The 23,075-nt window shown below is 39.5% G+C and overlaps 1 protein-coding gene, 1 long non-coding RNA gene and 1 other non-coding gene across 6 annotated transcripts in view; 1 reads left to right on the plus strand and 2 right to left on the minus strand.

Annotated features, from left to right (window-relative positions):
* LOC139017411 (uncharacterized) overlaps positions 1-3,219 on the minus strand; it is a 94,142-nt gene extending 90,923 nt beyond the window's left edge. For both annotated transcript variants that reach the window (XR_011472859.1, XR_011472858.1), the window contains exon 1: positions 2,598-3,219. This is a non-coding gene — a long non-coding RNA (uncharacterized lncRNA). The remainder of the gene's footprint in view (positions 1-2,597) is intronic.
* Positions 1,379-1,484, minus strand: LOC139019074 (U6 spliceosomal RNA). Its single transcript, XR_011472978.1, has one exon. It is a non-coding gene; the product is annotated as a U6 spliceosomal RNA (small nuclear RNA).
* Positions 3,220-3,311: 92 nt separating the features above from the next.
* Positions 3,312-23,075, plus strand: part of EED (embryonic ectoderm development) — a 34,745-nt gene continuing 14,981 nt past the window's right edge. The window contains exons 1-7 of one of the 3 annotated variants that reach the window (XM_070425808.1): positions 3,312-3,513; positions 10,224-10,376; positions 12,127-12,219; positions 14,897-14,962; positions 16,057-16,182; positions 16,909-16,990; positions 20,817-20,908. In XM_070425808.1, the coding sequence (XP_070281909.1) occupies positions 3,400-3,513; positions 10,224-10,376; positions 12,127-12,219; positions 14,897-14,962; positions 16,057-16,182; positions 16,909-16,990; positions 20,817-20,908 (726 nt within the window). In that variant the 5' untranslated portion in view covers positions 3,312-3,399. The remainder of the gene's footprint in view (positions 3,514-10,223; positions 10,377-12,126; positions 12,220-14,896; positions 14,963-16,056; positions 16,183-16,908; positions 16,991-20,816; positions 20,909-23,075) is intronic. The other 2 variants (XM_070425809.1, XM_070425810.1) reach the window with 2 other exon arrangements.

The raw sequence follows: 23,075 nt of genomic DNA on the forward strand, positions 1-23,075 counted from the left end.
GATTCCCAGTCAGGGCACATGCCCAGGTTGCAGGCTCGATCCCTAGTAAGGGGGATGCAAGAGGCAGCTGATTGATGTTCTCTCTCATTGATGTTTTTCTCTCTCTCTTCCCTTCTCTCTTCCTCTCTAAAACCAATAAAAACATATTTTTTTTAGAAAAAGAATTTACTGTTTAAAAATAGTGTATAAAAAAAGAGTGCTGGGGTCCAACCCCAGCGGGTCCAGGGGTCCCCAAAGGTGTGGACGGAGTCGGCGAAGAAGGAATGACACGAAGACAGCCTTCAGTTGATCAGCAGCCTAGTCAGGACCTCTAGCCAGGATCTCCAGCCAAAGTTCTGGTCGGAGCTCTGGTTAGGAACTGATGAGGGTCTGATGATTATTGTCTTGTTACATTCGTATTTATACCAGCCGATTTTAATCCTGTCAATTTCTATTACAAAGGTTAGGGCGTTTCTTATCTCCATTCCAGGGAGTAAAGATTATGTAGCTTAACTACCCGCCTGGCACTTAATTAAGGGGTTGTATCCCCTCCCTAACCTCAGGGAAAAATCCCCACCTGGGGAAACAACCTTTCTCAGAGAGGTGACCTTGGTTAAAACACATGGCGCTAAAGAGAGCAAACATATTAAGAACAATATGCTATATATGCCAGGTCCCTTGAAACATATGCTGTGCAGATGTTTCTTTCCTGCAGCGACTGTGTCAAGCAGCAAGGATGGACCGGCTTCCGGCAAAAGAGAAAAAAACAATAAAAATAAAGGAAGCAAGAAAAATATAATAAAATAAGTAAAAGGGGAACAAAAAACCCACAAAAAAACAAAACAAAAAAAACCCCACCTGGCTGGGGCCCTAGCAGGTTTGGCTCAGTGGATAGAGCGTCAGCCTTCGGACTGAAGGGTTTCAGGTTTGATTCCAGCCAAGGGCACATGCCTGGGCTTCGGACTCGATCCCCAGTAGGGGGCGTGCAGGAGGCAGACCATCAATGATTCTCTCTCATCATTGATGTTTCTATCTCTCTCTCCCTCTCGTACCTCTGTTGCAGACTCTTCCCTGGCCCGGGCCCTGCATGCAGGAGGCAACCAATTGATGTGTTTCTTTCACATCAATATTTCTTTCTTCCACTCTCTCTAAAAATCAATGGAAAAATATTCTCAGGTGAGGATTTTAAGAAAGGGGAATAGGTTTATCTCTGCCCATGTAAATGTCATACCAAAGCACATCTTATTTCCTCTGTGACTGATGCCATACTAGTCTTATCTGTCACCAACTGAAGAATGCTTAGCAGTGTCTGGCACATTAGAAGAATTCAACAAAAAACTGCAATTAATATTAACTGAACTTTAATTTTTTTTCAGCTTTCTTCTTTTCCTTATTTTTTTTTTAAATGGAACACTTCACAGATTTGCATGGCATCTTTGCCCGGAGGCCATGCTAATCTTCTCTGTATCATTCCAATTTTAATACATGTGCTGCTGAAACAGCTCCATAATTTTCTTGAGTCTTCACTGCAAAGAAGTCTTATTCTACTCTGTCTTTGCTTTACCTTCCTTTTCTCATTCTCAACTGAGTTCTCTCCTTATCTCCAAAAGGAAGAGTGACTTGCAACCTGCTGATAATGAAACGGACAGAGATAATGATATTGTCTGTTAAGGCATCGTGCAAAAGTAATTCTGTTCACTAGAATTTTATGGATGGGGCACTCTATATCGATTATTCACTGGTGATGCAAAGAGGTCTAAAAGAGAAAAAAAATACATATATATATCAAGTAGGTGCTCAAGAAATTTTAGGTGCCTTCCTATCTCACTTTACATATGAAGACAATGAGGCTCCCAAAACCAAGGAGTGATAACCAAATTCTACAAAAAAGAGGGTGTGTGTGTATGTGGCTATCATCACTTTCCTTTTCCTGCTGCTCATTCGTTTTTGTGTCTTAATGACCCACGTAACAAAATCTCCAGGCTCACCAATGTAGTTGGCATCTGTCAAGCACCTAGATATGGTAACATTTACCGGGATAAACATTTTGGTGATGTCTAACAGTTTTGCTGTCTTCCCCTACAACAGCGGTTCTCAACCTGTGGGTCGCGACCCCTTTCACAGGGGTCGCCTAAATACATCCTGCATATCAGATATTTTCATTATGATTCATAACAGTAGCAAAATTACAGTTATGAAGTAGCAACGAAAATAATTTTATGGTTGGGGGTCACCACAACATGAGGAACTGTATTAAAGGGCCGCGGCATTAGGAAGGTTGAGAACCACTGCCCGACAATTTTATTGTAGCTGGTGTGCCAAAAATGACAGTCGGTCCTTTCAGTCCGCCTCACCCGCAGTGGGAGATAAAACCATTGGTTTGGGGGCCTTGATAATTCTTTAACAGAAAGAACACTGTAGACTCTTACTCATTGGGGGTCTAAAAATCATTACAATTGTTATCCCTACTTAAACCTGATCCAATATTGGTACCAATTGGGTGAGGACAACCATTCATTATAATAAATAATCACCAAGAATTTAGCACGCATCCAAACACTACGATTTGGTAGCGCTTCGATACCCACCCCGAGCTACGGAAACCCAAGGAGGACTACCTGGCTCAGCAAACACCACTTCCAAGAGGTGGGGCTTGGGAGAGGCGGGCCCGGACGTCCCAGCGCGAGAACACGCCCCGACGCATGCGTCCTTCTTAGCCGGTAACTTCCATTTGCTAGATGGGGGAGGCGAGTGGAAAGCACTCTACAGTTTTTAAATTCCTCTTCTTAACCAAAAACTTAATTGTGAACAATACCGTGAATAACTTGCGAGCCTTATTTTCCGAGTTCGGAATTAAGAACACTTGACCTACACCGCGAACGCAAGAGGTTACGTCTCGTATCTTCCCTGTCCCCTGGGACATGGGTGGTCTAGTCCATTCCCCAGACTTTGGAGTCCTTGCAGCGGGTCGGAGACCGAAGAATTGGGCCAATTGCGACTGAAACGTCTTTGGAAGGAGGAAGGGGGTGCGGGAGCATCCCTTTGAGTCCCGCCTCTCCGTTTCCAAGGCGGTGGTAGGGAAGGGGGAAGTACGACATCCTGCCCTCGACAGCCAAAGGAGCACCCCTCTCCGTGCAAACTGCCCGGAGGGCGGCGGGAAAAGGGCCGGACCGGAGTGGGAAACGAGAAGGAGCCGGGAAGCCGCGCGGGAGGGCGCGCGCGCGCCCCTTTTTCAGCAGTGTGGCGGGGTCGCACGCACGCCCGCCTCGGCGGCTGGGCGCGGTTTGCGACAGTGGGGGAAGCGGCGGCGGTGGCGGCGGCGGGGGCAGCTTTGCGGCAGGCTCCGGCCGGGCTTGCTTGACGGCGGTGTGGCGGAGGCCCCGCCCTCGGCGGCAGGAACCTGGAGGGAGGCGGAGGAATATGTCCGAGAGGGAAGTGTCTTCAGCCCCGGCGGGAACAGACATGCCTGCGGCCAAGAAGCAGAAGCTGAGCAGCGACGAGAACAGCAACCCGGACCTCTCCGGAGACGAGAATGTGAGTGGGGACCCCGAGTCGGGCGGGCGGGACTCCGGGGAAAGTTTCGAAGTCTTTTTAAACTGTGGGAGCGGGGCGGCCGGGCGGCCGTGGGGGGAGGGCGAGGTGTCACTCGCTGCTCAGGAAAACGCGGGCGTGGGAGAGAGAATCGGACTTGTCGCTGGGGTGTCGACGTGGGGCCGAGAGCGAGCAGAGACTTGGCGGAGCGTGGGCGGGGGACGGGGGCGGGGGAGTAGGGGGGTGCCTCGGATCCTTTCGCGTGGACGCGGCGCGTTTGGGCCTTGGGGGCACTTGGGGAGAGTGCGAGAGCTGAGATTCCCGTCGTTTAAAAGGCTAGTTAGAGATTGTTCTGGGAAAGTTGGGAGGGAGAAGCCGGCGTGTTAGGGACTCTCTTAAAGGAGTTAGGGACCGTGTCCCTCCTCGACCCTCGGACGGCTGGATGGGAAGAGCCGATCGTAAGGGGTTTCGGTGTCTCTCCGGAAAGGAGGTCTGGAGCCTGCTCCTGCCCTGTCCGCGGAGATGAATGGGGTCAGTCCGCTTTTCTGGAGGAGGAGCCGAACCGGGAGGGTCGTCTTCTGACTTGGAGGGGAAAACCCCCAGCGAGGAAGGAAAGAGAAGGGACGGTTCCGCTTTCGAAAGTTACTAAGATACAGGGCACCACCTGGACCAGTGGTTCTCAACCTTCCTGATGCCGCGACCCTTTAATACAGTTCCTCATGTTGTGGTGACCCCCGACCATAAAATTATTTTCGTTGCTACTTCATAACTGTAATTTGGCTACTGTTATGAATCGTAATGTAAATATCTGATATGCAGGATGTATTTTCATTGTTACAAATTGAACATAATTAAAGCATAGTGATTAATCACAAAAACAATATGTAATTATATATGTGTTTTCCGATGGACTTAGGCGACCCCTGTGGAAGGGTCGTTCGCCCCCCAAAGGGGTCACGACCCACAGGTTGAGAACCGCTGACCTGGACGGTTGTAGGTCACGGCGGCATAGGTAGCTGTCCTTAAGGAGTGGGCTTCATGGCCTCGCGGTGTTTGATTTGGGGAATGAGATTTAAAAATAACAGTAAAATCAAAACGGATCATGATCATCATCTAGTCCCAACTGTGTTTAGGTGAGATGCCAGTAAAAACCGAATTGACATTGCTCTTCCAGTTTCATGTTTTAATATGACCAATAAGTTCTGCAAAATGTCTTGACAATTCATGTAAAGATAATACTCCAAAATGTGAGCCCCTTTTCATAATATACGGCAATAACATCTGGCTATCTTTTTTTAAATCTGTAAAGTGTTATAGGAGGGTGGTAGATGTTCTTTATTTTCTCATTTGGCTAGTTTTAGGAATAAATAGGACATCTTACACACCCATTTCTTAAATTCTACATCACTGCATTACTGATTGAAGCATAATATTATATGAATGACATGGTGTCATGACCAAAATTTTCACGGAAGAGATGGGAAAAGAACTCTTTGTAGATAGAAGAAAGATTTTTAGGGGATTGTCAGTTTGTGGGATTTGGACTTGAAATTTCTGGAAAGCTTAGGTGTTGAAAGTTACTTTAAAAGTAATATTTTTCACTTTTTCATTCCAGTCCTTGGAGCCTGTTTTCTTTTGCCTTCTCTTAAATTTCTTTGGGCAGATTAGGTTAGCAATAGGAGCACAGACAAGATCCAAATGTTAGGTTAACATTTTCCCTCTACTACTTACTGGTTGCTTGACCTTGAGCAAGGCAAGATCCTTGACCTAGTTGCCTCAGTTTCTTATCTTACAAATGGAGATAATAATGGTATTTACCTGGAGGGGCATTTGTAAGGATTAAGTGAAGTAGTGTAGGTGAAGTGCTTGCAAGAATGCCTGCCTCTACCCTAGCCGGTTTGGCGAGGTGGATAAGGGTCCCTTGCAGACTGAAGGGTCCCAGGTTTGAGTTCCTCCGTTGCAGGCTCCTCTCCGGCCTGACTGGGGCGTGCTGGAAGGAGGCAACCACTCGATGTGTTTCTTTCATATCAACATTTCTCTCCGTCTTTGCCTCTTTCTTCCACTCTCTCTAATCAGTGGAAAAATATCCTCGGGTGAGAATTTTAAAATAAGAATGCCTGCCTCGCGTAACTGGTTTGGCTCAATGGATAGAGCGTCAGCCTGCGGACTGAAAGGTCCCAAGTTCGATTCCAGTCAAAGGCATGTACCTTGGTTGCAGGCACATCCCCAGTAGGGGGTGTGCAAGAGGCAGCTGATCGATGTTTCTAACTCTATCCCTCTCCCTTCCTCTCTCTAAAAAAAAATCAATAAAGTATATTAAAAAAAAAAAAGAATGCCTGCCTCATAATAAGTACTATTCAAATTTTATTTGCTATTACTATAATTTTGTGATCACATAGTATAATCTTATGTTTCTGACCTCTCCACATACTAAATAATCAGGCAGAAATGTAATGAAAATAGAAATTTATTTAGACGGAGGAAACTTCAGGGGGCCAAATAAATTGAAAGCTTATTTTCTTTTTGCAGACTCTTAGGGAATATATTTGATGCATTAGAAAACTGTTCACAACCAAATGATTGGATAAAGCCTTTGTTTTGGTTCCTCCATCTGGATGAGGATTTCATATTTATGTATATGTTTTTATTGATTTCAGGGAGAGGGAGAGAGAGATAGAAACATCAGTGATGAGAAAGAAGCATGCCCCCCACTGGGGGATTGAGCCCACAACCTGGGCATGTGCCCTGACTGGAATCGAACTGTGACCTCCTGGTAGAATAACATTTTTAAAAATATATTTTTATTGATATTTTACAGAGAGGAAGGGAGAGAGATAGAGAGTTAGAAACATCGATCAGCTGCCTCCTGCACATCTCCCACTGGGGATGTGCCCCAACCAAGGTACATGCCCTTGACCGGAATCGAACCTGGGACCTTTCAGTCCCCAGGCTGACGCTCTATCCATTGAGCCAAACCGGTTCCGGCTGAATAACATTTTTAAATGTGTAAAACACAGTGAAAAGATTATAAACGTAATCATAAACTTACGTTATAAAATACTTCTGAGATTTGTTTTAATTAAGTATTTTATTTATAAATCAAAACACTAACATTTGTCACGAATACTGTTAGCATTCTTTTAATTTATTGGAGTGACATTGGTTAATAGGATCATATAGGTTTCAGGTGTGGATTTCTATGTTACAAGATCTGTATGTTTTACTGTGTGCCATCACCCAAAGCCACATCATCTTCTGTCACCATATATTAGGTCCCCTTCACGCCCCCCCCCCCCCCACCTCCACACCTTCCCTCTGTCAACCACCACACTGCTGTTTGTGTCCATGAGTTTCAGATTTATATCCCACATATGAGTGAAATCATATGGTTCATAGCTTCTTCTGCCCGACTTATTTCATTTAGCATATTATCTGCCTTTGCTGGAATTTCTCATTTCCTTTTTTTTTAATTGAATTTATTCGGGTGACACGGTAGAGGGTGTGTGCAGGAGGCAGCTGATTAATGTGCTCTCACATCGATGTTTTTCTCTTCCTCTCTAAAAACCAATAAAAATATTTTTTAAAAGATGTTAAGGGAAGAAATGTGTTACTGGTTTTGGTATTTTATATAAAGCTAAATATGAGAGTCATCTATCCTGTATAATAAAAGCCTAATATGCAAATTGGCCAAATGGCAGAACAACCGGTCGTTTTGACACACACTGACCACCAGGGGGCAGATGCTCAACACAGGAGCTGCCCCCTGGTGGTCAGTGTGCTCCCACAGGGGGAGTGCAGCTCAGCCACAAGCCGGACTGACAGCTGGTGAGCGAAGTGGCGGTGGCAGGAGCCTCTCCCGCCTCAACAGCAGTGCTAAGGATATCAGTCAGACATCCACCAAGGGCTCCCGGCCTGCTAAAGGACGGAGGCCAGGCTGAGGAACAACACCACCACCACCACCCCACCCCCCCAGTGCATAAATGTCATGCACCGGGCCTCTAGTATTAAACTAAAAAGCTGGGGGAAAAATAAAGGAAGATAAGGATGCAATGTGCCCTATTATTATTTTCAAATGTATTTTTATTGATTTTCCAGAGAGGAAGGGAGAGGGTTAGAGAGTTAGAAACACATATGATAGAGAAACATTGATCAGCTGACTCCTGCACAACCCCACTAGGGATCGAGCCTGCAACCAAGGTACATACCCTTAACTGTAATTGAACCTGGGATCCTTCAGCTCCCAGGCCGATGTGCTATCCACTGAGCCATATTGGTCAGGACTGTGCCCTATTATTAACAATGTTTTGTATGACTTCTTGTTGTTTAATTTAATTTATTGGAGTGACGTTGGTTAATAAGATTAAATAGGTTTGAGGGGTATAGTTCTATAATGCATCACCTGTATATTGTGTGCACCCCAAATCAAGTCAGTTTCCATCACCATTTATTTATTCACCCTTTATCCACTCCTACCTCCCCTACCCCCAGTTGGCTTCTGGATTAGAATGTAAAGAAGCTGGTGAATAATGCATGTAATATTTTTATTATTTTACTTCTAGTGTTAAAAGATAATTTTCAGAAAAATTAAGTGAGTACATGTTAAAATTTTTATTTTACTCATGTAAGGAAACTGGGCAAGTCAAACAGTACAAATTAATAAGGACTAAAGGAATGTTGAGATGAAATTGCAAATGGGGTCAAACACTTTTTTTTCAGAGTGTAAGGGAAGGCACTTTGCACCTCTACCTTTAGAGACAGAATTTGCACTACTAGTTAGTTATCCACAACTTGAAAAAGAGATGTAAGGTTAGTCAAAGGCAACTAAGAGGGCTATATAATCTGATACCATGGAAGAGTGTATAGTGTATAGTGCATAGTTTTCCATCGAAACCCAAAATTGTTTTCTACACTAGATTTTAACTGTTTAAATACAACTGGGAGGCGGGGAGAAATTGGAAAAGAGAAAAACAGTGATTTTAGCCTAGGAACTGAACTTTAAAATTTTACATTTTTATATCTCTTTAAAGGCAGATTATGTTTACATTAAGTTACAATTCAAGTTTCTTTTAGGTATGTCCTTTTGGTAGGAACCATTTACAGCTTTGCAAGCCACCCCCAAAAACTACTTTTTTAAAATTTATAAATCTTTATTGTTGAAAGTATTACATAGGTCCTCCTTTTCCCCCTATTAACCCACTCCCATCCTCCCTCCCACCCCCATTAAATGAATTTTTAATATACTTTTGTCCCTCTAGTTAAGTTTAACCTTTATAATATAAACCTAGCTTTAGGAAGCAGTAATTTAGAAACAGTCCCTAAGGCAATAGTTCCTAGACTGTATTCTCATAGATGTTAATAGGCACGCCAAGAAAAAAGGCTTTCTCTAGAATGTGGTTAACTACTGCCCTAATGTTACAGATTTAAGTAAATCTCTATTTCTAAAAATACATTGTAATATGTAATCAAAGGAGGTGAAATCCTCTTCTGAGATTAGAGGGCCGTCAGTATATCTTGTGGACTGGAGATTAGGTAAAAATTAGGTGAATTTTCAAGGTTTTCTGCTGCCATTTCTACTTTGGAAGGGAATTACTTTATAGAGTATCTGGAGCTCTAACACACAGGGTGGGGCAAGAGTAGATCAAGAGTTGTGAGTTAACGGAACAGTTTATTATATTAGTTATTGTATTGTTTTCCATATGAACAGCTGTAAACCTACTTTGCCCCACCCAGTATTTATGAGTATCATTATTTTAGAGCTATGAGTCAAATTTCGGTTGTACAGAATATGTAGGACTTCTTTTAGAGACTGGGAGGGAGGGGGAGAGACAGAGAGAAACATCCATGTAAGAGAGACATTGGTTGCCTCCCACACAAGCCCTGACCAAGGCCAGGGATCTAACCTGCAACCTAGGTACATGCCCTTGACGGAAATCTATCCCAGGACCATTCAGCCTGAGGGCTGACTCTCTATCCACTGAGCCAAACCGGCTATGGCAAGCATGTCAAACTCAAAGGCTAACACGGGCCAAATAAACAAGGCATGTGGCCCATGGGCCGAAAGTTTGACATGCTTGGGCTAGGGCAGTGGTCGGCAAACTGCGGCCCCTTGAGTGTGGCTCTTCCACAAAATACCACGTGCAGGCGCGCACTACAGTGCGATTGAAACTTCGTGGCCACACTCAAGGGGCCAAAGAGCGCATGTGGCTCTCGAGCCGCAGTTTGCCGACCACTGGGCTAGGGCATTAAGTCAGATTTAGGAGTCAGAGCTTTGGGTGTGAATTTCAGCAACCCTAACATGCAAAAGACGACTTAGGCTCTCCTTTTGTTTGTTTGTTTTCTTTTTTCTTTTAAATTTGGTTCTCTTTCTATTTTTTTTTTATTTTATTTTTATTTGCTACTTAGGCTCTCTTAGACTTATCTAGCAGTACCTTGTGTGGAGACCATTGTGTTGCTATTTAAAGGCAGCATTAGTACTGTTTTTCTGATTAGCTTTTTTTTTTTAATATTTTTGCTGAAATATCAAATATCCACAAGTTCTAATGTGTAGCTGGTTTGCTTTTTATCCTTTGGAGATAGGAATAAAATGTTCCATTACTCAGAATTTATTAATTATTTCTTTTAGGTCATTCAGTAGCTGTCCAGTAAAAAGTCATTTGCTGCCTGAGTGCAGTGTTACTATTTTATGTAATTTTTTTCTAACTTACTGCTTACAGGATGATGCTGTCAGTATAGAAAGTGGAACAAACACTGAACGCCCTGATACACCTACAAATACACCAAATGCACCTGGAAGGAAAAGCTGGGGGAAGGGGAAATGGAAGTCCAAGAAGTGCAAATATTCTTTCAAATGTGTAAATAGTCTCAAGGTATGTGCAGAAAGACAAATCCTGTTAGTTGAATGCTAAGCTGCAAAATTATTTACCAGTGGTAAACATTTTATGCTCAAGATACTCTGTCAAGTTAAAAATATTTTTAAATTACAGTACTTTTTGAAGTTTTGTTTTTATAGTATAGACTGCATAGTTATAATTCACTCTACTTTCATTTAGTTTTTCGTTTTGTCTTAAATAGGTAATACCTAGTACTGCAGGCTAGTTTTTCTTTATTGTTTATATTCAAATAAAAGGTTTTGGAAAATGTATTCTGATAAAATTTAAAAGTATATGCTACTTTCAGGTACTTATTCCTAAAAAGAACTGAATGTGACTCATTAATTTTGAGCCAGCATAAATTGAAACACATGCCTTAGTTTCTGCAGTTTAAAAGAGTTTAACTCTTATCTGTTGTTTTATTTGTGATTGTTTTCAAAGAAAAGGATATAAATTAAAAATTTTTTGATTATGTAGAAAACAAGTGGTTGAGGATATTTAAATGACTACTTCCTCAATAGTATCTTTATTTATAAAAGGGATTAGTGGAATTTAAGATGTTTTTCTTTACATGTATTTATGATTGGTTTAAATTTGGGGGTGTTTGCCTTCGCTGAGCAGAAATGTGCATTACATTGTCTTATACATGTATGAAAGAATCTTTTCTAAATATGTATTTCAGGTAAAGTCTTCAGAAAGCATAAGTGACTATGGCTATGTGGAAATTATTTTCTCTCTGTAGCAAAATTCTTTGTTCAATGTATGTCAAATTATACTCTTAAAAGAGAGAGATTAATCTTGGTTATATATTTTTTAAAAAGGGAAAGTACCCATTAGTTTCGTATTAATATTCAGTTATATCAACCTATTTTTAGATAGTATGTCTAGAAGGTTGTTTTAACTGTCAGTTAAATATTTCAATTAAATATTTCAAAGCATTAAATCTATGGCTTTTTAAGGGTAAAAAATAAAAGTTGTTAGATTTTAAAATTAAAAACAGTCCCTTGAAGTGAATATGAAAATTAATGTTAAATGCCAAGAGATTGCCAGTAAAATCCTGAGAATAACTTTGTGAACACTTGTTTTTTATATATGTCCTTATAGCCAGCCTACTAGCAACTAAAGGTATAGTCCATGGCTTCCCCTGCCCCCTATTGTTCAATTACCATACTTGTTTATTACAAAACTTGGGATGTTTTTCTTTTAGGGCCCAAATTCAGGGTTATTTAAAATTGTTTCTATAGCACTAATAGAAAGCAGTGATTTGCGTCTGGTGTGCTTCAGTTTACAAGGGAAAAATTAAACCTAATAAAGTTTAGCTAGTGCTAAGCCACTCTTACTTAGGTCATTTGTTAGTTTACAATTTCAGAAAAATAAATTTTGTCCTTATGTCCTGAGAAATGAATGCATTTGCCATAATTACCCAGTTTTGTTTTGATTCCAAAAAATATGGTTGGGTGTGAGAACATAGAAGGCAAATATAAAAGTATTTTCATAAATAAGTGCTTGTTACCTAACTTCTGATTTAAGTCATTGGTTGTCATAAAACTTTATCACATACTAATATTTTAAAATGTGAAAACTGGACAAGTAGATATCTTTTTAGAGTCAAAAGTCAGTTTATGTGTGCTATTTCAAAATAGTGGCTTCCATTTTCAAAAAAAGTTATAAGGAGGATGGTCAGTCAACTACAATTTTTTTGTTTCTAAAATATATTAATTTTTCTTATTTCATGATTATTTTATAGGAAGATCATAATCAGCCATTGTTTGGAGTTCAGTTTAACTGGCACAGTAAAGAAGGAGATCCACTAGTGTTTGCAACTGTAGGAAGCAACAGAGTAAGTGTTAAGGATCTGTTTGGCATTTGGTTTGATGATTAGATTCTGGTATTAATATAATAAGTGTAATGATTTTGAGATAAATTTCGTGTAGCTAGTTTGACATTATTATTCCTTTGTGTGAACATGAAGCATTCTAGAAGTTGTCTAATTAAACCTAGTATTCATGACTGAAAATACATCTTTATTTCATACTAGTGGCCTGGTACACAAAATTCGTACACATTAAGAGGGAATTAATTAGAGGAAATATTTTAATATTGCTATTTGCCCTTTCTCTATAATAGAAGTGTCAGAGATAAAGAAAATTAGTAAAATGTATATGAAAATCTCCCTCCTGTCAGAGTCTGGGCCGCGCCGTGGGACCCAGAGTCAAGTTCCCACCTACCCGCGCGTGCATCTCGAAATCGCACAAGACCCAGTGACCTGGCCAGTCCCACTCCCATCAAGCCCTGCTAGGCAGGGGGCGCAGCTTCAGGTCCCCAGCCCAGTGCTGGGGCAGGGGGCCATGGCCTCAGGTCCCCTGGTCCGGTGCCACCCAGCCTCAAATCCCTGCTGATCAGTCGTTATGGCATCACGGCATGATGACCATTTGCATATTAGCCTTTTATTATTATGATGATACTACTCAAAATCATTCACACAGCAGGTTTCTGTTTATATTTTGTCTTAATGATCTGTTTTGAGTGATTGAAAGAATTGATGTTGTTCTTTTGGAAGTGACTATAACAGTTTATCATTCTAATTTGAATAAGAAATCTCATTTCTTTTGTTTTAAATATATTTTTATTGATATCAGAGAGGAAGGGAGAGAGAGAGAGAGAGATAGAAACATCAATGATAAGGGAGAATCATTGATTGATCCGGATCAAGTCCTCAATCGGGGCATGTGCCCTTGACTGGAATCGAACCTGGGACCCTTCAGTCCACAGGCTAATGCTCTATCCACTGAGCCAAACCAGCTAGGGCAAGTCTCTCATTTCTTAAAAATAAATGTAATTAATGCCTCTTACTAAAGCATAGATCCAGTGTATGTATATAATAGTTACTGAAAGTATTTTAATATTTGTAGTAAATATTTGTTTTATTTGTTTTTATTTAAGGAGGCCAAGAGTATCTTGAACTGAGAAAAAACCATACAAGGCACGTTTTTAATATAAACCAAGCATGTCAGAGTCGCAGCCAGCAGGCCACATGCCGTGAATTTGACATGCTTGCTATAAACCATTATTTAACTTTTTAATTGAACTAGGGGCTGAACATGTGAATTATAAAGATTTATTCATTCATTCTATTTGCTTCTAAGTAAATGGAGAATGGGGAAATTCCCTAGTGCTTTCTAGAGAGTCTTTAGAGTTTTTCTATTGAATTGAAATCACTTTGGGAAAAATTGTTCTCCTGTCTTTATTAGATAACATTCTGGGTATTCATTAATACTATAGTAGAAGTTAGGAGGAATAACATAAAATTAGATTGGTGTATTTGGAAAAGAAAGGTGGAGGGAATAGACTAATTGGATATGGTTTGACAACAAATACAAGCCACTTCCTCTGCCTTCAGCTCAAGAGGGGAAATGAGGTGAATCTGAGAAATGTTCCATAAGTTATTTTAGTTGACTAAAATAAAATTTTATGTTTAACTGATTGTGATAAGCTTCTTAAAGAAATAAAGGAACGTGACTTTTAAAAATATATATATATATTTTTTTTTATTGATTTCAGAGAGGAAGGAAGGAGAGATAGATAGAAACATCAATGATGAGAGAGAATCATTGATTGGCTGCCTCCTGCACGCCCCCACTGGGGACCAAGACCGCAACCCTGGCATGTGTCCTTGACCAGAATCGAACCTGGGACCTGTCGGTCCGCAGGCCGACGCTCTATCCACCAAGCCATACCAGCTAGGGCAGGAATGTGATTTTTAATGCACACAGTTTCTATTGTCTGTGGTGCATTTTTTAAAAATATATTTTTATTGATTTTAGAGAGGAAGGGGGAGAGAGAGAGAGAAACATCAATGATGAGAGAGAATCATTGATCAGCTGCCTCCTGCACACGCCCCACTGGGGATCAAGCCTGCAACCTGGGTATGTGCCCTTGGCCAGAATCGAACCTGGGACCCTTCAGTCCGCAGGCCGATGCTCTATTCACTAAACCAAACCAGGTAGGGCTCTGTAGTGCATTTTTAATGCAGTTTCTTATTATCTAATGGCCACCGTAACAAGAAGGAATCTTCAGACCAAAAGAGGAAGGAGAATTAACAGTATATAACAATTTATATTGAAATCTGGTTATTGCAGTCCTGTGTGGATGCTGATGTATCCTTTCTGAGTTTTCAATATGTTTGGCTAAAGAAATTGTCTTTCATAAGCACACTGAAACTAGGGTAATTTACTTATGGGATGATTGGACCTGAGCCAGCAGACTGCCTAGTAGTTTTGCACCAATTCTCCTCAAAATTAACTTGATAAGCAAGTTAGTATTGCAGTATTTAATATATTCTGGAAATTATGTAATGCCATAAATATTATAATGGCTTTCTCAAATTAAAGGCGCTATTTTAAAGCAGTAGTTTCTGTAATATTTTAAAAACACAGTTGTGACTAAAATATGTTTAAAAGCTAAAAGCATGTGTTTCTGTATTTGAGGTAAAATTTACTGTATTTTGTTTTCCTTAGGTTACTTTATATGAATGTCACTCACAAGGAGAAATCCGGCTATTGCAATCCTATGTGGATGCTGATGTATCCTTTCCTGAGTTTTTAATATCTTTGGCTAAAGAAATCGACTTTCATAAGTACACTGAAACTTTTCTAAATTAATTAGTTCCCCAAAGTTATATTGTTCTTTCTTAACCTTAACCAATACTATTCCTTCACTATCACCCAAGAGATTTCTGGTAGCTAGTTTTCCTGGTCCCTAGAAATCCATTGTAGGATGGATATGAAAGAGAATGGTGCAGGTGACTGGAGATGTTTATTGGAAATCCAGTAATAGAAAATTAGAATAGTTAAAACCTCCTGTTTTTTGTTTTGTTTTTTACCTTGCCTAGAATTTTATCATTTCAAAGTAGTTACATTGATGAACTTGAGTTGATCAGAAGCTAGGACTGGAAATCATGCTAAGTATTTGATCAATAAAGCCTACAGGGAAAAACACATATCCAGTTTGTTTAGGAAGTAAAATATTGCAAAACATGGGTTCATAAAGATAAAGACTTAAAAACCCAAAGGTATAGATAGAAAAGCTTGTTGATAAGATTTTTCTTCTAGATCCATTTGAAAAACTTAGCAAACAAAAAAAGACGAGGACTTTTCAGTTTTCCCTAGATGATATGGAAAGAAGTGACCTGTAGCCATACTGGAAAGGTCTCACACAGGAAAAAGTGGAAAAATGAATAGTAAGTCATCTTTAGAGGCACAGAGAACTATTGGGATAGAGCAAGAGTCTGCAAAGTACAGCCCCCGGGGCTGGCCATCTGTTTGCTTTTGCTTTTTTTATTAGGTAATGGTCCACCCACCTGTTTTGTAAATAAAGTTTTATTTGGACACAGCCACACACATCCTTTACATGTTGTCTGGCTGCTTTCACACACAAAGTTGAGTTATACAAATAGCTAAATAGTTAATCAAAATGTAGTGGAAGGACTGGTTTTGTTCTATCATTTTGTATAAGTTTTAGACCTAAAAATTTCCATTGTTTAAATCTGGTGATAGAATAATAAGAACTTCTATGTCAAAAACTTTAGCAGGTCTTTGGAGGTTTCCACGTATTATAATCGTTTATGTACATATTTACTTTTCAAAAACAAATTACATTTCTTAACCGGCATTTGTAGGCTGATGAAAACTTTTACACTTGTGCATGGACATACGATAGCAATACAAGCCATCCTCTGCTGGCTGTGGCTGGATCTAGAGGCATAATCAGGATAATTAATCCCATAACAATGCAGTGCATTAAGGTGGGCGTTCTTGTTAAATTGTAGATTTGCTTTCTTTTGAATGAACACCTGTGAAAATTTGTCAGGTTAAATTTAAAACTAAAGGAATCAGTGTCTACAATTTCTAATTTGATCTGTACTGTGCTTATTTCATCCTTTAGACAAGTCTTTTGATACCTTTGTTACAATTGGGTAATGCAAATTAAGTAATGGGTGGGAAAATTTTATTATTTACAATATTTTCTTTTTTTCTACCTTGCCTTATTCTGAGACACTCTGAATGAAGAATAACAAAAGAGTGAATCCATTCTCACACACCCTAACTAGGGTTTTGAAGCCTTGAGAGTTGATATTAAGTTTTACAAATCAATTTAATTAGAAGTTTTAAACCCTGAGAGCACAATAGAACCACATGAGGATCTTTTCCATCTTTGCCTTGCCTCTCCTATTCCAGTCAAATCAGATTATCAGCAGGTGGGACTTGAGCATCTTTTATTTTTTTTCCCTTCAAATTTGTTGGGTGATTTTATTTTATTTTTTTATGCATTTGTTGTTGTTGTTGTTGGATGGTTTTAATATGCAGCCAATGTTGAAAACCACTACTTTAAGCAAAACGACTTTTTCATTCTCTTAAAATTAATGAAAAATAATTTATTTTTCTTAGCAAACATTAATTCACAGATTAAATATTTTACAGTAGAATTTGTTATTGTATATGAAAGTTGATATGTTTTAAATTTATTGTAGCACTATGTTGGGCATGGAAATGCTATCAATGAGCTGAAATTCCACCCAAGAGACCCAAATCTTCTCCTGTCAGTCAGTAAAGGTAAGAGAAGGAAATTATTTTTTACTATTTTTTTTAAATCTGAGGATATGTTCCTCCCATTGATTTCAGAGAGAGAGAAGGAAGAGGTAGAGAGAGAGAGAGAGAGAGACATCAATGTGAGAGAGAGACAGATTGGTTGCCTTCTGAACTCTCCCTGAACCCACATACTCCGAAATCTGGATATGTGCCCTGACTGGGAATTGAACCTGAGATCCTTCGGTGCACAGCACAATGCTCCAACCAACTGAGCCACACTTGCCAGGGTAGAAATGATTATTTTTTAAGAGAGAAGCATAATTGGTACTGAGGATTAGTTATGTTACCCTTATTTACCATATTGCATTATGATAATTCTAGAACTTTATCCTCAAATGAAATGTTTTTCAATTGAATTATGTTCATCATCATTTTTTAAAAGTGTTTTTATTAATTTCAGAGAGGAAGGAAGAGGGGGAGAGAGATAGAAACATCAATGATGAGAGAGAATCATTGATTGGCTGCCTTCTGCATGCTCCCCACTGGGGATTGAGCCTGCAACCTGGGCATGTGCCCTTGACCAAAATCGAACCTGGGACCCTTCAGTCTGCAGGTCAATGCTCTATCCACTGAGCCAAACTGGCCAGGGCCATCTTCATTAATTTTAAGTGGCAGATCACCAATTCTTTTTTTTAATTTCAATTCTTTATTGTTTGAAGTATTACATATGTCTCCTTTTTCCCGCATTGACCTCTCCCCCCCCACTTCCACCCCTCAGCACATGCCCCTACTGTCTGTGTCCATGGGTTATGCTTATATACATGCATACAAGTCCTTTGGTTAATCTCTTACCCCCGTCCCCCCGCCTTCCCTTTGAAGTTAGATGGTCTGTTCGATGCTTCTATATTCTGGATCTATTTTTATTCATCAGTTTATGTTGTTCATTATATTCCACAAATGAATGAGATCACATGATATTTATCTTTCTCGAAAATTATATTTTTAAGAATTTGTAAGCTAGTTTTGCAACTATCACTCTATCCATTCATGTAATAAGCAATAATGCATCTGAAAATCCATGTTGCCTTTATATATAAAAACTTCTGTTTTATAAAGCATTCCCTATTGCCCAGCCGGTGTGGGTCAGTGATTGAGTGTTGACCTATGAACCAGAAGAGGTCAAGGTTCGATTCCTGCTCAGGGCACATGCCCGTCTTGGGCTCAGTCCCCAGTGTGAAGCATGTAGGAGGCAGACAATTACTTTCTCTCATTGATGTTTCTATCTCTCTTTCTTCCTCTCTGAAATCAATAAAAATATTTTTTTTTTTTAAAAAGAAAATGTTTATTTTGGGAAATTGACACCTAAGAACTAATGACTTTTTCTTGATAGCAGTAGTAGTTGGGCTCAGGTATTCCTTTCCAAGTGACAGAGGCCAGAAAGCCTTACTTGTTCTACATATTACAACTTTTTAACTCTGCTCTTTCTTCCCATTGTGTCAGTAAGAGTTTTTTTTTTTTTTAATCAAACAGCTTTTCAAATTAATAAGAATTTTGCTGCACACAATATCATTAAGAAAGTGAAAAGACAACCTACAGAATAGGAGAAAGTATTTCTAAGTCATATATCTAATAAGGGACTTGTATCAAGAGCTCTTATAGTTCAACAGTAATAAAATATCTAAATTAAAAAGTGGGTTGAATGACATCTTTCCAAAGAACATGCACAAATGTCTGGTGGGCACATGAAAAGGCCCTCAATATCATTAATAATTAGGGGAATACTAATTAAAAACACTAGGAGCTACCACTTTACACTTGCTAGGATGGCACTAACCAAAGTTACAGTAACATGTTGGCCAATGTGGAGATACCCTTCACCCCTATAGCTGGTGGGAATGTAAAATGTGGCCACATCAAAAAACAGTTTGGCAGTTCCTTATAGTTAAACATAGACTTACCATTCCTGGGTGTGTGTGTGTGTGTGTGTGTGTGTGTGTGTGTGTATTTTCAAGATGAATGAAATGTCCACATAAAAATTTGTACATAGTTGGAATTGAATCATTTTTATGGCAGTGTTTTATTCAACTACGTATTAACATAATGTATTAGTCTAATATGTACATTACAGTTAGTATAAATACATTGTCATTAGTGTAGTATGTTAATATTCATGTATAGTATGAACATTGTTAGTTCAAGCTTCACATGGCATTTATATTATTGCTGTACATTATTTTGTTAATATTTAGTAGAAAATGAGATTGCTTGAATTACAGTTATAATTTTTATTTTTTTCTCCATCAGTATGCTTTTATTTATTTATTTATTTATTTATTTATGATATATTTTGATTGACATAGAGAGGAAGGGAGAGGGAGATAGAAACATCAACGGTGCGAGAGAATCAGCCCTCGCCAGTTTGGCTCAGTGGATAGAGTGTTGGCCTGTGGACCAAAGGATCCTGGGTTCAGTTCTGGTTAAGGGCACATACCTTGGTTGCAGGCTCTTCCCTGGGGTCTGGTTGGGGCTCCTGCAGAAGGCAACCAACAGATGTGTTTCTCTCACATCGATGTTTCTCTCTGTCTTTCCCTCTCTCTTGCACTCTCCCTAAAAATCAGTGGAAAAAATATCCTTAGGCGAGGACTTAAAAAAAGAGAGAGAGAATCATTGATCGGCTGCCTCCTGCACACCTCCTACTGGGGATCAAGCCCAAAACCCAGGCATGTGACCTCCTGGTTCATAGTCAGTGCTCAACCTCTGAGCCACACCAGTCAGGCTCAGTAGGCTTTATTTAGATTTACAAGAAATGGAATGCCAACTAACATGTCATCAGCCCTTTGAGGTCTTAAAGGTCTGTAATACTATAAAATTGTCATGATATATACTCTATGTAGATTTCAATACTATTATTAGATTTACTGTAGAAATTTTATAAATCTACGCAGTCCTGTCCTGACCAGTGTGGCGCAGTTGGTTGAGCATTGTCTCATGCACAAAAAGGTCAGTTCCCGGTCAGGGTATATGCCCAGGTTTCAGGTTCAATTCCCCAGTTGGTGCACATGCAGGAGACAACTGATCAGTTTTTCTCTCTCACTCCCTTTTCCTCTCCCTTCCTCTCTCTCTTAAATTAATAAAAATACTCCAAAAATAATTCTACTCAGTCATCTTTTCTTACTCTTTTTGAATTTTATATATATATATATATATATATATATGTATATGTATATGTATATGTATATGTATATGTATATGTATATTATATATATACGTGTGTGTGTGTATATATATATATATATATATATTTTATCCTCACCTGAGGATATTTTTTCCATTGATTTCTAGAGAGAATGCAATGGAGGGAGAAGTGGGGGAGAAATGGAGGGGCATCGGCATGAGAGAGAGATATGGATTGGCTGCCTCCCACACTGGCTCCTACCAGGGCTGGGGGATCTGCAATCAAGGTACGTGCCCTTGACCCTTCAGTCTGAGGGACAACGCTCTAACCATTGAACAAAATCAGCTACTCAGTCCTCTTTAATGTATAAATGGGTGTGGTGGAGGACGGAGCTAATATTTTGTTCTATGGCATAATGTAAAACTCTGTCAAATTCGGTAAATAAGTTAAAAATATTTTTAAAACCACAAGTATTTCTTTTCTTAAAGTTTGTGCTGATACATACCTAAATCTATATGTGATGTAAATGTTTTAAGTGATAATGGGTTTCATTATTAGTCTTTACTATGCATAAGTTAAGTCTACACTTGTATAAGTTTTACTTTAAAGAGGTTTTGAACATTCACAGTAAATGAATGATAAAAATTCATCTTAATTTTTTTATTTCTATACTAGATCATGCTTTACGATTATGGAATATCCAAACGGACACTCTGGTGGCAATATTTGGAGGTGTCGAAGGGCACAGAGATGAAGTTCTAAGTGCTGTAAGTTGAAAGCTGCAGGGCAATGACTTTCAGGTGCACGTTGTTGTGAACAATCCCCATCGAACTCTTTCCTTTCATGAAATCGTATGTTGTTGTTGTTGTTTTTCATATAGCCTGGCAGGCAGTCATTTCATTTACTTGTGATATGCAAGGTTTTTATCTTATAAATGAAGGAATAAAGCAAGAAAGTCTCTTTGTATTTAATTTGTACTCATGCACATGAAAGAATACTAACTATGAACTTGTTTTTTTCCCTATATTGATCAAAAAAATCACCAAGTTATGTTTTGTTTTGCTGTTTCTCAGTTATTAAAGGAAAAGATTAAACTAGTTAGCAATTGCTGGGCACGGAGCTGCATGCCTGTAGTCCCAGCTGAGGAAGGAGGATTGCTTGAGCCCAGGAGTTCTGGGCTGTAGTGCACTATGCCGATCAGCTGACAACAGTAAGTTTGGCATCAATATGGTGACCTCCTGGGAGCTGGGGACCCCCAGGTTGCCTAAGGAGGGGTAAATGGTCCCAGGTTGGAAATGGAGCAGGTCAAAGCTCCAATGCTGATCAGTAGTGGGATCGCACCTGTGAATAGTCACTGCACTTCAGCCTGGGCAACATAGTGAGACCATGTCTCTTAAAAAACACACAAAAATAACTAGTTAGCAATTAAGAAACTTTGTTTTATTTGCAGTTGAAATCTAAATTATTCCTTTTTAGGAGTGTTTTATTGTGCACAGGCTGAATTTTGTATAGCTTTCTCTCTCATGGCACAGTGTTATCTTTATGTTATAACTAGAGGCCCAGTGCACAGGTTTGTGCACTGGTGGGGTCCCTTGGCCTGGCCTGCAGGGATCGGGCTGAAACCAGCTCTCCGACATCCCCCAAGGGGTCCTGGATTGCGAGAGGGCACAGACCAGTCTGAGGTACCCCACCTGTGCACGGATCTGTGCACTGGGCCTCTAGTATGCATATAAGATCTTTGATTAATCCCTTCCTGCCCTCTTCCTTCCCCCTTTCTCTCTGATATTTATCAGTCTGTTCCATGTTTCCATGCCTGTGGTTTCTGCTCCTGCGTTGAGCGTCTGCTACCTGGTGGTCAGTGCATGTCATAGCTACTGGGCCGGTCGGCCGGTCGCTTAGGCTTTTATATAGAGAGATTTATTGATCTTTTATAATATAAGTGTTTTAGGTTTCATATTTTTACATTATTTTAGCTTTACTTATGTTTCATTCATAGGTTACTTAGTAGTTTTACAGCTATTCAGTTCTTATTCATTAAATTATGTAAAGGGGCACCATGTTTGTTTTTCAAAAAAATATATTTGTATTGATTTTAGAGAGGGAGAGGGAGAGAGATAGAAACATCAATGATGAGAGAGAATCATTGATTGGCTGCCTCCTGCACACCCCACTGGGGATTGAGCCCACAACCCAGGCATATGCCCTTGACCGGAATCAAACCCAGGACCCTTCAGTCCTCAGGCTGACACTCTATCCATTGAACCAAACCAGCTAGGGCAGGGGCACCACGTTTTAAATCATGTAGCATTTTAATTGGAGGTACTAAGTGTTCCTATGGTTGGAGTTTGTGTGCTTTTGTGAGAATCATGCCCTGCCAACTTGGATTTTCTAGTAGTTGCAGTAGCAGTCTCCATTTGGCTTTTAAAGACTACCATTCTTTATTAAGAATTTCAAATTAGAGTTACTGGCACAAACAGTGAGTCAGTGAGTGCCTTGCTGCTGTTCACCAGACTGGTGAATTCAGTAAGCAACAAACCTAAAGTTCCTAAGCTCTTGTGAAACAGTGTTCACAATTAATTCAGAGGTTGGATTAACATATACTGTCTAGGTGAGTAAGGAAAATATTTTCCTTAAATAGAACTCCCTACTCTTATTTCCTTTTATTTTTAATGGGAGTATTTTTCTTTATTTTTAAAATAGAATTTATTGGGCTGACCTTGGTTAATAAAATTTTATAGGTTTGAGTTGTACAATTCTATAATACATCATCTGTATATTGTATTGTTGGTCCATCACCATCTGTTATTTCTTAAAATGAGAACAGGTGACAGTCTGTATTTCTTCTCTATAATACAGGAGTTCACTGTTAGAAGAATTAATATATGATGCATGTATCATGTGCTAAATTAGATAGCATCCATGTACCACAGTGTC

The sequence above is a fragment of the Myotis yumanensis genome, unplaced genomic scaffold (assembly GCF_028538775.1).
Source record: "Myotis yumanensis isolate MYYU_CA2020_CCGP unplaced genomic scaffold, mMyoYum1.0.hap1 SCAF_10, whole genome shotgun sequence".
In the NCBI taxonomy this organism is placed as follows: Eukaryota; Metazoa; Chordata; class Mammalia; order Chiroptera; family Vespertilionidae; genus Myotis; species Myotis yumanensis.